Source organism: Notothenia rossii (assembly GCF_949606895.1).
Source record: "Notothenia rossii genome assembly, chromosome: 11".
In the NCBI taxonomy this organism is placed as follows: Eukaryota; Metazoa; Chordata; class Actinopteri; order Perciformes; family Nototheniidae; genus Notothenia; species Notothenia rossii.
Window position 1 is genome coordinate 26,957,319 of NC_136910.1, and position 16,345 is coordinate 26,973,663.

At 40.9% G+C, this 16,345-nt stretch overlaps 2 protein-coding genes across 10 annotated transcripts in view; one reads left to right on the forward strand and one right to left on the reverse strand.

The window, feature by feature from the left end:
* Window positions 1-16,345, forward strand: part of ryr2a (ryanodine receptor 2a (cardiac)) — a 291,199-nt gene that overhangs the window by 72,895 nt on the left and 201,959 nt on the right. The window lies entirely within an intron of this gene.
* On the reverse strand, window positions 4,699-15,392 carry LOC307025431 (homeodomain-interacting protein kinase 2-like). Of its 5 annotated transcripts, XR_013804160.1 has the most exons (4): window positions 12,507-14,233; window positions 9,245-9,393; window positions 8,759-8,923; window positions 4,699-5,120 (listed from the first exon to the last, which is right to left on the reverse strand). XR_013804160.1 is itself a non-coding variant. In XM_079660096.1 (3 exons), the coding sequence occupies exons 1-3, from the start codon at window positions 15,225-15,227 to the stop codon at window positions 8,621-8,623; spliced, it is 225 nt and encodes a 74-aa protein (XP_079516222.1). In that variant the 5' UTR covers window positions 15,228-15,392; the 3' UTR covers window positions 4,699-8,620. The 5 variants fall into 5 exon arrangements, 1 of the variants encoding a protein (XP_079516222.1); XR_013804158.1 differs by lacking the exon at window positions 12,507-14,233 and adding an exon at window positions 15,205-15,392 and having other exon boundaries at window positions 4,699-8,923; XR_013804161.1 differs by having other exon boundaries at window positions 4,699-8,923.

The window sequence follows — 16,345 nt, forward strand, 5'->3', positions numbered from 1 at the left end:
GGGCCGCGGGTTGCCGACCCCTGTACTAGACGTATTGTGGAATAAGTGGGTATTGAAATGAGTATGAGGATGCAACTCCTACTGTAAACTCAAAATGTGAGTTTTGTAAAACCGAAAAGAGAACAATTACATTGTGTTTACATTTGAATGCCCAAGGTTCAGTTAGCTTCCTCTCTGATCGGTATACCGGTATCTGTCTTGTGCTCTTCTGCAGTGGTGTAAAGTAACTGAGTACATTTACTCAAGTACTGTACTTAAGTACAATTTTGAGGTATATGAGGTCTCCATTGTCTTCTACTTTGCACGTATACCCCACTACAATTCAAAGGTAAATATTGTACTTTTATTCAACTACATTTATTTAATACCATAAGTTACTTAGCATATATGGATTAATGATATAAAACATAACCAACACTTAAACAAGACTTTAGTTACACCTGGACTAAATTCACAAACTCCCCGGCAGTAAATAAAATAATAATGAGTTCTACCTTAACCAGCTACGATACACATATTAACGCAACAATACATTACATCAAAACACATGATACTGTATATGTCATTCCAAAATGGGCCAATCTGCATAATGAGTACTTTGTACTTTAAGTATATTTTGAAGCTAATACTTCTTATACTTTTACTTGAGTAAGATTTTGAATGCAGTACATTTACTTGTAACAGAGTATTCCTACACTCTGGTACTTCTACTTTTACTTAAGTACAAGATCTGAGTACTTCTCCCACCTCTGCTATTCTAGCCTTCATTGTGGCTCAACAGACAGCACAGCATATTCACATGCCAAAAGATTAACAGGAACATTCACTTAAAAAGCAGTACCGTAATTTTCGGACTATAAGCCGCACCTGAATATAAGCCGCAGCTAGGGCATACCACTCTCGGTTCCACTTTTACTTTTGCGCGCTACCTGTCTCACTCTTTTCCGGCCTCCAGCTTTTCCTGCTGGAACCCGCCGCTTAAAGGTGGGGGTCCGCGGACCGGCCATAGAGTTAAAGGTGTTGGCCGTTAGCTGTAAAAATCCATAGATTAGCCGCACCGTTATATAAACCGCAGCGTCGAAAAATAGGGGAAAAGGCGCGGCTTATAGTCCGAAAATTACGGTAGTTGAGCGCTCTAGCCGTCTTCATTAAAACATTAAGACATTATTTCCAAAGATGTACTGAATAAGAAGAAAAGTAATTCAACTCACAAATAAAACAAATGCTCACCCTCTGCAGATGCTGCCTTTCATAGCCACACACCTTCAACATGAAAAATGGTGCATAATGAGAACAAAATGACAAAGGATTCACATACATAACTCAGAAAAAACATTGTGCCTGCCTCTAATGTGAATACCTTCATTTAATACATGTAAGGGCTTGCTGTGAGTTTGAAGACTGTATGATTCAGGAGGCAAGCCTTTTCTTCAGGTGGATGGGGACTGCCTTTTCAAATGCTTCCCCTAACCCTGAATAAGAAGGGACCGCAGCTATGTCCTATCAGCAGACAGTGGAGGGGGAAAGTAGTGATGAGCGGGTCAGGAGCCTTTATACACTCACCTCCATTGTTTAAGACCAAGGCCAAATAAATCTCTGGATTGAACAGTTTAGTGATCTGAGTAATCACAGCTAACCCTCTCATTCACCCATTGTTTTTTACAAAGAGATCCAGCTAGAGTTCATCTTTAGTGTATGGAGATCAGGCTGGAATGGCCCACAACCTTTAATGCTCATGGTTAGCCTGGCCAGATGTAACATTTGTAAGATGTACTGCAAGATTTGTATAAAAAACATTTCTTTCAGTTATGCCAATGTTTATTCCTATCCAAAATGGAAGCTTCAGCCCTCTTTTAGTAAGAACAAACAGACATATTTTCTCCTGTTGTCCAGTAACGGGATGTATCTTTCAGATGGATTGATCTGATCTGGCAAATGTGTACTTTTCGCACATAAGAACCAAATCGTTTTTTATATTTCTACAAACTTCTCTGGCCACTACCTCGGCTCAGCACAGCTGAGGAGAGGAGCAGAGAGAACAGAGACGTCTGTGGTAATGTTGGACCTTAAAGGTGCTTTCACACCTGTAGTGTGGTTCATTTGGTCAGTACCAAGATACATACATGATCCATTGTTGCTATTTAGTTTTGATTCAGTTAATGTTCACATTGGCTTCTTCCAAATCAACCTATAGTGGAAACATTCTGTCATACATAGTGACAGAAAGTTCACTGATTGGACAGTTTTGGAGACTGCAACATTGTGTATAATAATTAGGGCCGGGACTTTAACGCGTTAATTAAGATTAATTAATTACACAAAAATTAACGCATTTTAATCGCACCGCGGAACGTTTCTCACTGGATGAGTTTCAGGGGTACCGATTATACTGGAGCACCAACTAACGTTCATGACTTCAGACAACAACAAACCACAGTGAACAATAGTCAAACATGAACGAAGAAGCTGATGAGACCGCTTTGGTTGGCCCCGTGGATGGGACATTTAGTTTTAAAAAACGGACGGATGGAAGCATCGATAAGAGCACGGTTGTTTGCAAATTATGCAAAAAGGAATTCGCATATCACCGCAGCACATCAAGCCTCAAGTATCACCTCAATGCAAAAACATATAGCAGCTAGCGTGGAAGCTAGCGTGGACGTTAGCCCGACTCGGAGTACAAGGACCCACACCCAATTCGCGTTGATCAAACAGTGGCCTATGCAACAGAGAGATTTTATTTTTCATCAGGATATTGGAAGAATAGGAGGGATTGAGGTCAATCACTGGCACTTTTTTATTTTATTTTAAATGGTACACTTTATGTTGAACTATTTATTACGTTGTTGGTGCAACTGGCACTTTATGTTGAACTGTTTATTGTTTTGGCCAAGGTTATTGAGAGAGTTGAACTGAAATTGATTAGATTTTTTAAATCAACTGTTGGTAAATCAACAAAGTCTGTTATGGCCTCTGAAGCAACAGAGAGATGTTTTCTAATAGTCAGGGTTTCCAATGTTCTGAATGTACTTGAAAGTATTGTGTTTTACTTAAAAAACAAAGTGTTATAGTTTACAGAAGGTCTACCTACCTATAGGTTACCTGAATCTCTGAAATGTACTATATTTTCCTAAATATGCTATTGCTACACTTTATGGCAAAAAATGTTTTTCTGTTGGTCTTGGTTAAGTACCACCTTGAAAAAAATAAACAATGTTTTGTTGCTTAAGCTTATGTATTCAGTCATTATTCAATGGTATACTAAAATCCATGTGAAAAGAATTGCTTCTCATTGTTCTCAGGTCAAATATTTATATGTGATTAACAATGCGATTAATTTGTATTAATTAATTACAAAGCCTCTAATTAATTAGATTAATTTTTTTAATCGAGTTCATTAAAGTCACAAAATCCATCAATAAATGACTAATTATTAGCCTTTTTGGTGTCTTAGCAGTCAAATCGACTGATTCAAATCATTCAAATGTTTTCAATTGCTTTACTTAAGCTTCAAATGAATTGTGCATGGTCTATTTCAAATTCCAAGCCATCTGCACGTAGAATAGGATTGAGACATCCTTAAAAAGGGCTTTCACACCAGCCCAATAGAACCACACTAAACAGAAACATGCAATAGAACTCCTTTGAACCAAAGCAGCATGTTAGTTGTGAAAGCACTAACATTGTTTTCTAGCCCCCAAAAAGTGTACCACTCCAGAAAGACAGGTTGATATCAGTGTTATGATCGGGATCACTAAAACACGGAGGATGCAACCCGAATTAAGATCAAGTTAACATTTATGTGAATGCTTTGAGTGAATCAAAACAAACAAATACAATACAACTTAACAATTGATGATTAGTCATTCAAACATTGGTAGTAAATGACCAGAGGACTAACAAGTGATTTGCATCATACTTATTGCTCTAGGCTGTGTTTTTCTCTGCCTGCAGTAAAATGACCAACCGTCCAAAATCCAAATGAAGAAACAAAACAGAAGCAGGAAATATTCCCTTTTGAGAGGCTGGGTAGAGAGAAAGTTTGGTTGAGTTTTATTATTCAGTACAATGAGGAAAGAACTGTGAAGGGGGGTCATCTGGTGAAAAAGCATGTTATTATTACTGATGTAAATGTGTCAAGTAATAGTGGCATGAAAATCAGATAATATCGTACTATCAGCCCTTATTCTATTAAAAATAAAGATACAATGCTTCATATTTTACTAAACAGTATATTAATAAACTAGTCATATGTTACCTCATGAAACATTTGACTGATAATAAATAAGTGAGTGATTATCATAATTTATTCAGTGTAAAGCAGTTTATGAAGTGTCTCCCTCCCTCTTCCCTCTGCTTTTCTGAGATTACATCATTGACGCTTTCCCCTCCTCCACTCTCTCTTTGCCAAGCTTTTAAACCCTCCTCCGCTGACCTGCCCACTGCCTGTGTGTGTGTGTGTGTGTGTGTGTGTGTGTGTGTGTGTGTGTGTGTGTGTGTGTTACAAATTCCTGATGCTCTGTAACACTGTATACTTGGAATACAACTCACACAAACACCATACACACAGCAGCACAGTGCATAAAGACACACAGGCATATCTGGCACATACAGCACAGCTGCTGAAATCATTGGTTAGAAAGAACACTTTATTCATCCAGCTTCTTTAGCTGCAAACATGTGATGACAAGACTCCAGGAAGCTGTGCCCAGCTTTATTTAACAACATCATTCAAAGGCTTTATTTTTCATATGCAAAATACAGCATAGATTTGTCAATACACATGTTAAATCTCAGGCTCCTTTAACAGTGACACATATGATATGCTTACAATTAAAGTAAAACACATGAAGTAATGCAACAAAAAAATGCAATAAACAAAATGGTTCACGTAAGTTGCGGGAATAAGACAAATATGTACAAATGAAATAGATTAAGATAAAACCTAATGTAAAATGAAATACTATATAATAAATACTGTTTACTGAACAATATATTAATATGTCGATATGAGGACAATAAACATCTGAACAGCGCGTCATGTTCACAACCAAGAAAGTACATTTTACAATTTTAGGAAACACCATGATCATTAATGAGCTTTGGAGGGGGTTACATCCCTATGAAAGAAAACACATGAATGAGCCACACTGTTGCAGTGGTTGACGTGTTACTTCATTACCATGAACACACACTAACCCTATGTCCTGCTGCCTGAAATGCATAGTAGAGCAGGAACATGCATGAATTCACTGTGAAAGAAGTCTATAACAAATGCAGTGTTTTCCTGTTGATATTACAAACAAACAGAAAATGACAGTGTTCAGATATTTTTTTTAATTACTAATACTGTAGTTCAGTTATTTTTAAAGATACACATCTTGAAATGGAACAAATAGGCCTGTGGTTGAGACACACAGCAGGGAATTCAGAAAGTAGAGCAGCATTAACATATTGTAAGGTATAATGTACAGCGGCCACATAAACCGATGACTTGACTCTCAGTATTGATTGAAAATTATTTTATTGATATAAAAAACACTCTGTTCCTCACGTACCAGCGGCTGGAACTGCGACACAACAACGTAACTTCATATGAACGGCAGCACTCATCGAGGTTTTCTGTAACTGTCCAAGTCTGTTTACAGTTTCCATTCCTTAAACAATACCAGAGCAGTGTTACTTCCTGTCTGTCTTCTGCTGATTTTTCTGACGTCCGACGCTCTGTCTTTTAACCTCTTTCCTTCTCTCAGTTGATCCTCCTTAGCAATGGTCATTATTTTGCTTAGCAGCGGTTTGTTATTGAGTATTAACAACCATTGAAATGTCCAAATTGACCAATCAAAATCACCAAGCCGTGTTATAATTACTGATAATACGAAAATGTGAGATTAACACTGGCTATGTTCTTTAATATATGACAAATTATCCTCTCTCTTTGACAGAAAAAATGATCCCGTTGAACTTAATTCTTGTGTATCTTGACTTTCAAATAATTGTTTCATCAAATATCAATATTCTCCTACCTTCAGCCTGAAATATGTGGTATCCTCTGCATTTAGATTATCAATTGAAAGGACTAAATATGAGTTTTTTTACTTCCCTAATATTTAGTTCTGTCACTCTAAATCTCTTTCTCTATCCCTCTCTTTTGTCAGAGGAGGATTAAGCATTGTTATGTTGTGTTTCTGTGATCCTGCTTTTCTAACTTTGGACTACAAACAGGTCTCTGTGGGATCTGTCTCTCTCTGTATCTCTCTCCTCAGCCTCAGATCCTGCTCTGTGTTTCTGGGAGGTCACATTTAATGTTTCCACTGACTGCTGCTGTTGAATAAGCTGTTGTGTAAGACTGTATTCAACTGTGTGCTGCTTTTGTGAGTTGCCCTGATGGTTTCTGATGATGCACTCAAATGGGCTTTTGTGCACGTGTACTACGAACACTTCTGACTTTCAGGTGTTTTTAATGCTTGTGCACAGATTGTGTTTGTGTGTGTGTGTCTGTGTAGATTATAACATACATTCTTATTTATGTCAGTCTATTTATGTGTGTGTGTGGGAGGAGTGCAGATGTAGCCTAAGCCAGGTTTTTTTCTTGAGCAAGGGAAGTCTTTGTCACTGTGTTTTACACACTGCAAACATTTGCATTTTTGGAAAATATAATGTGTAACCCAAGACAGTTCATGCAGTGTTTTGAAACGTCATACATGAACTCCAAAATGTTCTGTGCGTCCCTTTTTTTCCAAAGTAAATGGATAGGCACTTCCTGAATGTGTTTCAGGATTTTCCAGATTCCAGACACTCTTTGCAAGATATTCTGTGTTTTCTAGACTCAAGCATGGGTATGGGAAGTAAGGAGGCTGAGGGTTCTGCAGCACCCTCTTTTGGCTCAGAGGGAGATACAGTAGATATAACATTTTAACATCATTTTTATTAACGCCTGCACACACATTTGGTGACAATGACGATAAAGGTCCCCTTATAATAACTCAGATATTTCTAACCCTAACCAAGTTATTTTGTACTTAAACCTAACCAAGCCTTATGCATAGCGCTGTCACATCCTAGAACAGATTGTATTCTTATTGGTGGTTTTGAATGCTTTGAAACAGCAGAAATCCTTTCTGTGTCATCCAGGAAATATGTATTGTGTTGTTATATTAGTTTAATGGTTGGTATTTGCCAGAGTTGGAGGAAATACTCAGATATTTTGCTTGAGTAAACGTATCAATACCACAGTGTACTATTTCTCAGTTACAAGAAAAAGACCTGCATTCAAAGTCGTACTCAAGTAAATGTATAAATATGTTATAACTTACATTATAATATAAATTCCAAAAGTATCTTGGTTTCTACTTTTCTAACGTAGAATTTTTTTTTTTCTGACTGGGCTGCGTCTGATCATTTACGCATTCACTACTCCCTGTATAACTGACACGCAGTAGTTAACAATGAACAGTAAATTGACTTTCAGACCACCACTGAATTCATTGGTGTATCCTCACTGATTTGCATTAAGACTTGTTTTTATTTGCTTCCAATAAATGTATCTACACACATTATGGGATTAATACCACAAAGCAAAACAAAATAAAAAGTTGGACAGTAAATATGGTTTTCCACAAAGAAAATAAGGAGTAATTTGAGTGTTTATATCCTCTGGGGCCTGCTGTTGGCTTATTGAGTGATCACACTGTGGGTACATGTAATTGTAGACCTTATATTCCAACACTTAACATCACTTACTCACACTCAGCATACTTCACTGATTTAGCATTGCATCCCTACACTGTACAACTTACTATGGACAGTAAAAAACATCAGAAGGATGTCGGTTTGAAATTGGTAAATCTAAGCTAAAATGTACTAAGCATCTTCATACCAAGTAAAAGTTCTACTTTTCACCAAGATGCGCTTACTCCTGAAAGATGAGGACAAATCTGATGATGATGTATCAGATATTACCGAATATTGAAGAAGGTAAGAGACACAGCGTGTGTTTAAGGAATCACACTGTTTCCTGACTTGTAGTACGGAATGAGGTAGCATGAGGCCTTTTGTTGCAGTTAAAAAAAAAAACTATACATTTTATCTACAACAAAAAAAGCAAACACAATTAATGAAAATGGTTTCAGTCCTCAGCAACTGGACGCCAGCAGCAACAAAAGGTAGCTGCCATCTGACCGAGGAATCTGCGAAACCTCCTCATACTTTTTTCACTCTGACCAGTGGAGACTGAGGCTGCAGCAGAGAGCTCTGCTGGGTTAGCTCCATCAGACCTGGAATCTGAATCTCCTTCATATGGGCATGAAGGTACTTTTCCCTCAGAAAGCCAGGCATGTGAATCTTCTTCATAGCAGCCTGGAGGTATTTCTCCATCAGAAGACCCGAAATCTGAATCTCCTTCACAGGAGCATGGAGGTACTTTTCCCTCAGAAAGCCAGGTCTATGGATCTTCATCATCATCAAAGGAGACAGTGGCTTTGCTTCCATCACATGAAAAAGTGGCTGTGTTGTCATTTCTAGCAGAGAGTAGATTTCTGACATGTATGCCAGCGGCTGACTTTTGTTCAGCTTTGCAAACAGCAGAGTTGTAAACCCTGTCCAGTGAGGCCTCTATTGATCAGATGCTCATTATGAATTTGGAGGCTGCAGTCAGACTGCAGAAAGACATTCAATTGATGAATGATACAGTCATTAAATAAAGTTAGCCCATTCAACCTCAGAGGTTATCTATTGCTGTAGACACACAGTCACTTACCGGTCTCTGCTGTCAAAAGGCTCAGTCAGGTGCAACTTTGTGATAAAATAGTGCTGCAGAGCATAATGGGGAGAGATTCTCTGATCCCCGTCAAGATGAAGAAGCTGTTTGAGGAGGTCCACAAAAGCCATCCTCGTCCTCAGCAACCTCCTCTTCAGGATGATTCTGGATTTGAAAACAAATAAAAGGTCAGTTGATGCAGCCCCAACTCTCAGACACATATTTGGTCCTGTTTCAGTCTTTACTTATACAACACAGCAAAGAGGACATATATGGACAAGTACATCCAAAGAGCTCAGGAGGTCAATGGAACTTCTCGCTCCATTGATGGCCACCAGAAACGTTGCTTGATGAAAAACATTATTCTCTTAACCCCCGGATGGCAAGTGAGCAGCATGGTGTGAGCCCAATGGATCACCTGTGAACGCATGGTAATGGGCACAAACAGACGATTTTGCAGGCAACCACTAGGTGCAGGGCTCTCACCGTTAGCTTGCTTCACCTCTGTTTCTATCTGCCAAGTCACCGCTCCAACCACACGGTTCAGTGGCAGGATAGCTTCAGGCTCTTTGGCAATAGACTCGGGGTCAAATAGACGTGACAGGGCATCGGGCTTCGTGTTCTGGGACCCCGGCCTGTAAGACAAAGTAAAATTAAAGCGGTTGAAAAATAAAGTCCATCTAGCCTGACGAGAGTTCAAACGTTTAGCTTTTCTTATGTATTCCAGATTCTTATGATCCGTCCATACTAAGAATGGAAACTGAGCCCCCTCTAACCAATGCCGCCACTCCTCCAGAGCTATTTTTACAGCCAGTAACTCCTCCGACCGCTGCGACAGGACAGCACCTACACCTAAATTGGAGGCATCCACCTCCACCACAAACTGACGGCTTGTGTTAGGAACAGTTAGAATGGGGGCAGAGGTGAACATACTTTTGAGCCGAGTGAAAGCCTCCTCGGCCTGAGTAGACCACACAAACGGAACCTGAGGCAGAGTCCTGCATCGGGTCGGGTATCCGCGGGTACCCGACGGGTGACCCGCAAAAAAGGTGATTTGCGGGTGGTATTTTTTCAAACGCTTTTTTCCGGGTTCGGTTCTGGGTAAAACAAAGATGATGCGGGTCGGGTTGCGGGTGTTGCATAATAAATATATTTAAATAATAATAATTTAGTTTAATGTTTAAATCCTCAGACCTCTCCCCCGCGGGACCGTGCATAATCATAACCTCTGCAGCGCATCTATCTGCTGCTGAGCGCGCCACATTCTGAATGGCTGAGGTGAAGCTCTCTGAGAATACAGCATTTTCAATAACTCTTCCTCAAGAGCGAAATCCAACGTCTGGGAGGCTTTTGGTGTCATCCTAGATGCAGAAAATAACCAACATCCCAGGCTTTTTGAGCCAAATATGCAACTGCGTGTGTTAATAATTGCACGTTTTCACTGCTTATATATATGCGGGTTCGGGTCGGGTTGCGGGTCTTGTGCCGGCGGGTCGGGTCGGGTTGCGGAACTATTGGCAATATGTGCGGGTGGCGGGGCGGGTTCGGTATTGCACGTCGCGGGAGCGGGTCTTGAAAATCAGACCCGTGCAGGACTCTGACCTGAGGGGATGTAAGAGCATGGAGTGGTATTGCAATAGCGCTGAAGTTTCTGATTACATTACATTAAGCTGACGCTTTTATCCAAAGCGACTTACAATAAGTACATTAGACCAGGAAGATACAACCTTGAAGAAAACAGAATCATATAAGTACATCAGGTTTCATAGAGCTAAAACATTTCAAGTGCTACTCAACTGGCTATAGATAAGCCAGTCCTTTATTAGTATATAAGTGCTCTGTTAGCAGTTCTTTGAAAGTAATTCTATCGCTCGAAGTGGAGTCGAAAGAGATGAGTTTTCAGTCTGCGCCGGAAGATGTGCAAGCTATCTGCTGTCCTGATTTCAATGGGGAGCTCATTCCACCATTTGAGTCAGGATAGCAAACCCACGTGTTTTTGCTGATGGGAACTTGGGTCCCCCTCGCAGTGAGGGTGCAGCGAGCTGTTTGGCCGATGCAGAGTGGAGTGCACGTGCTGGGGTGTACAGTTTAACCATGTCCTGGATGTAGGAAGGGCCGGATCCATTCGCAGCATGGTATGCAAGTACTATTGTCTTGAAGTGGATTCTAGCAGTTACTGGAAGCCAGTGAAGGGAGCGGAGGAGCGGCGTGGTGTGGGAACATTTTGGAAGGTTGAAGACCAGACGAGCCGCTGCATTCTGGATGAGCTGCAGAGGTCGGATGGCACATGCAGGTAGACCAGACAGGAGGGAGTTGCAGTAGTCTAGGTGTGAGATGACGAGAGCCTGGACCGGAACCTGCGCTGTTTTCTGGGTCAGCTGTGGACGTATTCTCCTGATGTTGTAAAGCGTGTATCTGCAGCAGCGGGTTGTAGCAGCGATGTTTGCAATGAAGGACAGTTTGTTATCTAGGGTCACACCCAGATTCCCTGCAGTCTGAGTTGGGGAAACAACAGAGGTGCCGATGTTGATTGTTAGGTCAAGAGTGGGACAATCTTTTCCCGGAAAGAAAAGCAGTTCAGTCTTGTCAAGGTTGAGCTTGAGGCGGACATCCACTGAGAGATGTCAGCTAGACAAGCAGAGATGCGTGCGACGACCTGGGTCACTGATACATCTTCGATAGAAGTTAGAAAACCCCCAAAACTGCTGGATCTTCTTTCTGCTGTCAGGAGTCTTCCACTGGGCTACTGCATTAACCTTAGCAGGATCCATTTGAATAAGACCCGGGGATATGATGAAATCAAGGAATGAAACAGTAGTGGCATGGAAATCACATTTTTCAGCCTTGACAAATAACTGATTCCTGAGAAGTCGCTGGAGAACCTGGCGTAAATGATGGATGTGGGAGTCTTTGTCGGGTGAGTATATCAGAATGTCGTCGAGGTAGACAAAAACAAACCGATTCAAGCAGTCTCTTAAAACATAATTGACAAGGGCTTGAAAAACTGCAGGAGCATAGGTGAGACCAAAAGGCAAAACTAAACACTCATAATGGCCTGTGGGGGTGTTGAAACCAGTCTTCCATTCATCACCCTTCGCGAATTCCGACCAGATGATATGCATTCCTAAGATCTAATTTGGTGAAGATCTTGGCATCTTGAAGCTGCTTGAAAGCTGAAACCATAAATGGGAGAGGATAGGTATTCTTGACTGTGATGTTGTTTAACGGGGAATAGTCAATACAGGGCCTAAGGGAACCATCCTTTTTCCACACAAAGAAAAACCCCGTCCCAGCAGGGGAGGATGAGGGACGAATAAGCCCTGACTTTAGCGAAGCGTCTATATATTCTTTCATGGAATCTCTTTCAGGACCAGAGATTGAGTAAAATCTCCCTTTAGGTATAGGCGCTCCTGGGATCAAATCAATGGCACAATCATAAGGTCTATGAGGAGGAAGAGTCATGGCTTTAGCCTTGCTAAAAACTTCCCCAAGGTCATGATAGCAGGTAGGTACTAATCCCAAGTCTGGAGGTTCAGGTTTCTGGTCAATGTCTGGCGATGCAGTCCTTACACTATAGCCATGGCAATTACTGAGTCTAGATCAGGGGGTAGGTCTAGTGGAGCCAACTGATCCTTAACAGGGTCAGAGAATACATTGAGGAAGGCATCAAAAAGAGCTAATGAGTTCCAGCCGCTATCTGCGGCTATGGTGCAGAATTCAATGGCATAGTCTGCAACAGTGTGATTACCTTGTTTAAGCTTGGATAGAACTCGGGCTGCCTCTCTGCCAGGAGAAGTGTGGTCAAAAATCCTTCTTCAAGAGTCAGTGAACATCTGAAGAGAACCACAGACTTGCGAGTCCCTTGACCACTCGGCCGTTGCTCATGCTGCCGCCCGTCCAGTCAGGGGAGAGACCAGGAAAGCAACCTTAGCCCGCTCCGTGGGGAACGCCGCAGGCTGGTGTTGAAAGTGTAGATCACATTACACCAGGAAGGGACGACAGCCATCAGATTCCCCGGAAAACTTCTCTGGAGGGGCCAGACGGATTGAAGAGGCGAAAAGGGCTGCAGGAGAAGCTGGGGACCCTCCAGAGGCCACTGGAGGCTGGGGTGAGGGTGCTGTCCCGAGGTGAGTAAGCATACGCTGGATCTCCTCGGCCAGGTGATTAACTTGTGTGGTTACGGAGGACTCTAAACCCTTTTGGTTACCAACAAGATCCTTAACTCCCTGCTGAATGGCAGACATCTGCTCCTCCTGTTCGTTCAAACGTCTCCCCTGAAAGCGAAGGGCAGCTTGCAGCTGTTCTGAGTCTGCTGGGTCCATTTTACTGGCCAGTTCGTACTGTCACGGCTAGGCAAACCAGTATGAACCCAAAAGCATGACTCGACAAACAAAGTACAAAAGAAAGTCTTTACTGAAAAATAGTGGCACTGTGACCTCTCCGTAGAGGTAACAGGTTAAGACAACAAAAAACACTCTTACGAGGAAAAGGTTAACATAGTATCAAAAAGTCAAAAGATTAAGTAAACTCCAAAAACTCGGTTCTTAGCTCTTAGCAGAAAACGTGGACTTCACGCTGGCAGTCAGGCACATGGGACGAAACAAACTGGCAACAAGACAAGGGAGACAGAATCTATATATAGGCAGGCTAAGGGGGAACAGGTGCAGACAATTAGGGCGGAGTTGACAATCACAGTGGAGGGAAAACACACAAAGGGAGGAAGTGAGGTAATCTGCAACAAGAAGGAAAGGTTACTACAAAATAAAACAGGATACAAGTAAAAACATTAACTTAACAGATTTTACGAGACATAACAGTTCTGTATGTTCCAACTCCTTCATGATTGTCTGTTGAATTACAAGCTAGCCTGGCATTATACCTATGTGACCGCGGTAAAATCTGATTTTTTCTGGGATTCAAATAAGACTTTTAATGTACTAGTAAACTGCTGTTTACACCGGCTGGAAAAAAGTGTTGATAAGAAAGAGATCCTACAGATCCAGCCATGAGAAGTTACCCTCCAATGTGTTGTAAGTTATTCCTTACTGTATATCATTAATTTTCCTAATCCAATTACTTTAATTTCCCCGTAATTCTGTCCACATTAATTAGAGCCTTCATTGTGAAAAAAAAAGAAGGTGTTATCAGACAGTAACTAGAGGTGTGTCTTCTAAAACCATATCACTACATGCATACAAACATCTGTACAACTGTAATCTGTATAGGCGTTTTACAAACAGGATGTCCGCGGGTTCTTAAAAAGTATTAAAAGTTGATAAATCAATTTAGCAAAAATGAAGGCTATTAAAAAGTATTAAAAAGTATTAAACGGCATTTTCCAAGGTATTACATTTTGTAGCTTGTTTTCAATAAGTATATACATGGTCCAAAGAGGTTGTATCCTACATTCTGCCTGAATGTAATCATTGCGTGGGTGTGTAGTGTGATTCTGTGTAGTTTATGTATGGCATCCCGTTGGATTTGACGTAATCTGAACTAGGGCTGAACGATTAATCGATTTTAAATCGACATGTTTCTTCTTTTTTTTTTTTAAATGTGTATTCTTCTTGTGTGTCAGTCATCCACACCAATCAGAAGTGCTGTGCTCCACATGTACCAGCCATTGTTAACCAATCATAAGTGGCCCATGATAAAAGTTGATAGACAGATTGATCCAATCACCTGCCAAGTATTTTTGAAAGTGCCTGCCTTTTCCAAATGGCTTCCAACGGAGCTTTCCGAGATGGTTTGGTGAAACAAAGCATCTGAGTCAGGTTAGTAATGCTCCATCACATGTTTTACTTAAATTACAGGGTGAGTCTTAAACTAAAGCTTGACTTAGTTTAAAGCAACCCAACGGAAGTTTCATGTAAGTTTAGTTATTTCACTCGTAGCTCGGACTGCGGGGGGTGCTAGAGACGGGAGCACATTGATACGACCTTCCTAACCGGAGATATGGCCACATTTTACAACTTCCGTTGGGTCGCTTAAAAACAAATATCGCAAATCGAATGGCAATCGCAATATTTGTCAGGAAAATCGCAATTAGCCCTAATCTGAACAGGACATCGCACGCTCACTGCTTGATAGCGCGCGAAGGTCCGTTTACGCCGGTTGTTAAACAACATCGTTATGGGGAAATGCCAGTCTGCGTCCAAATGGTTGGAATACAAGGAGGAAGGACAATCAATAGTGTATATAGCAGTGACGTGCGGTGAGCTTCATGGCTGGTGAGGCACTGACTCTTTCAGAGTCAGATTTACAAATATTATATTTTGACCTTAATCAAAATATTCGGTTATTTTCAAAAGCTTTTTTAGTCTGATGCTTCGATTCATTCAATTTTACAGACCGTTACAGACCATTCAACAGAAGGATACCCAAAATCTAAATATTGGATTGTCTTTCTTAGTAAGATCCCATTTTCATTACAATTGTGGTCTTACCTTGACTTGAAGATTAAGTCCATGCTCTCCTTCTGGACAACAATCTCTATTCGTTTTTTGTAAAAGTCCTCCTTATCTTCCTGTAGTTTCAAAAGTCTAGTTTGTTGTTTGTGTCTACCGTCTCTGAATAACTGTAGCAACAAGAACCTGTGGGCTCACGTGCGCCCCCTTCAGTGCGGCAGAGGTTATGGCTGCTTCTCCTGCTGCTTTTTTCATTGCCGTTATATGATGAGACCAGCGAGCCTAAATATCATATACGTTAAATAAGTTATTTAGAGACTATGGATGTCGAGGATACATTTAATATAAGGGATCTACAAACATTACATTGGTGACCTACAGTGAGATGGTAACAGGCATGCGCTTAGGGCCTGCTTTCCAGACAGTTTCTGTGGGGTGACACATTCTGAGGTGAGGCAGAGCTCATCTTGCCGGAGTATCTGCATGTTCTGCTTGTCAAGTGCAACAGCTTAATCTTTCAGTAAGCAATGTCCCTGAAAAGATGTGGGCACTACTGTCTCATAGCATAAGAACCAGGTTTAATTATCTCTGCCCCTTTGGTAGTGTGTGGTTTGTGGCCTTAATAGGTGGTCTAATGATGTTGTGGGCAGTGAAAGGCAAAAAGACAATACATTAAAAAGAAAAATGCAGTTGAGATATTGGAAAATACTGTCTGCCGCATCTGTACTGTATGTGCCACCATCATCATGGCTTGCTGCAGAACACACTGCAAAATATACTGCAGCAACTAGCTATTTCTACAGTTTTACTACAGTGTTGATTAAATAAGTGCAAGTTTATGGTTTGAATATTGTCTACAAAGGATGTCTTTGGCTTGCCTTTCCTCTCCAACACACTCACCTCTGTAGCGCCGTTTGCTGTAATTTCATGGTCAATTAACAGTCTGTCATTTTATTACGTTTTGAATGAGGGCTAGCTGTTGGGTATTGATACTGACATGGATTATTATTAATAAGACACAGTCCACTTTCTATTACACAAAAATGTATGTGTTGGTTTTTCTAGAGGTATGTAGCCTACTGTATGTGTATTTGTGTGTGAGAGAGATATTCGGTGATGCCACTGTGCCCCTTTCAATCTAACTCCTGATTTAAATGCACAAATGAAAGAGAATGGCTAA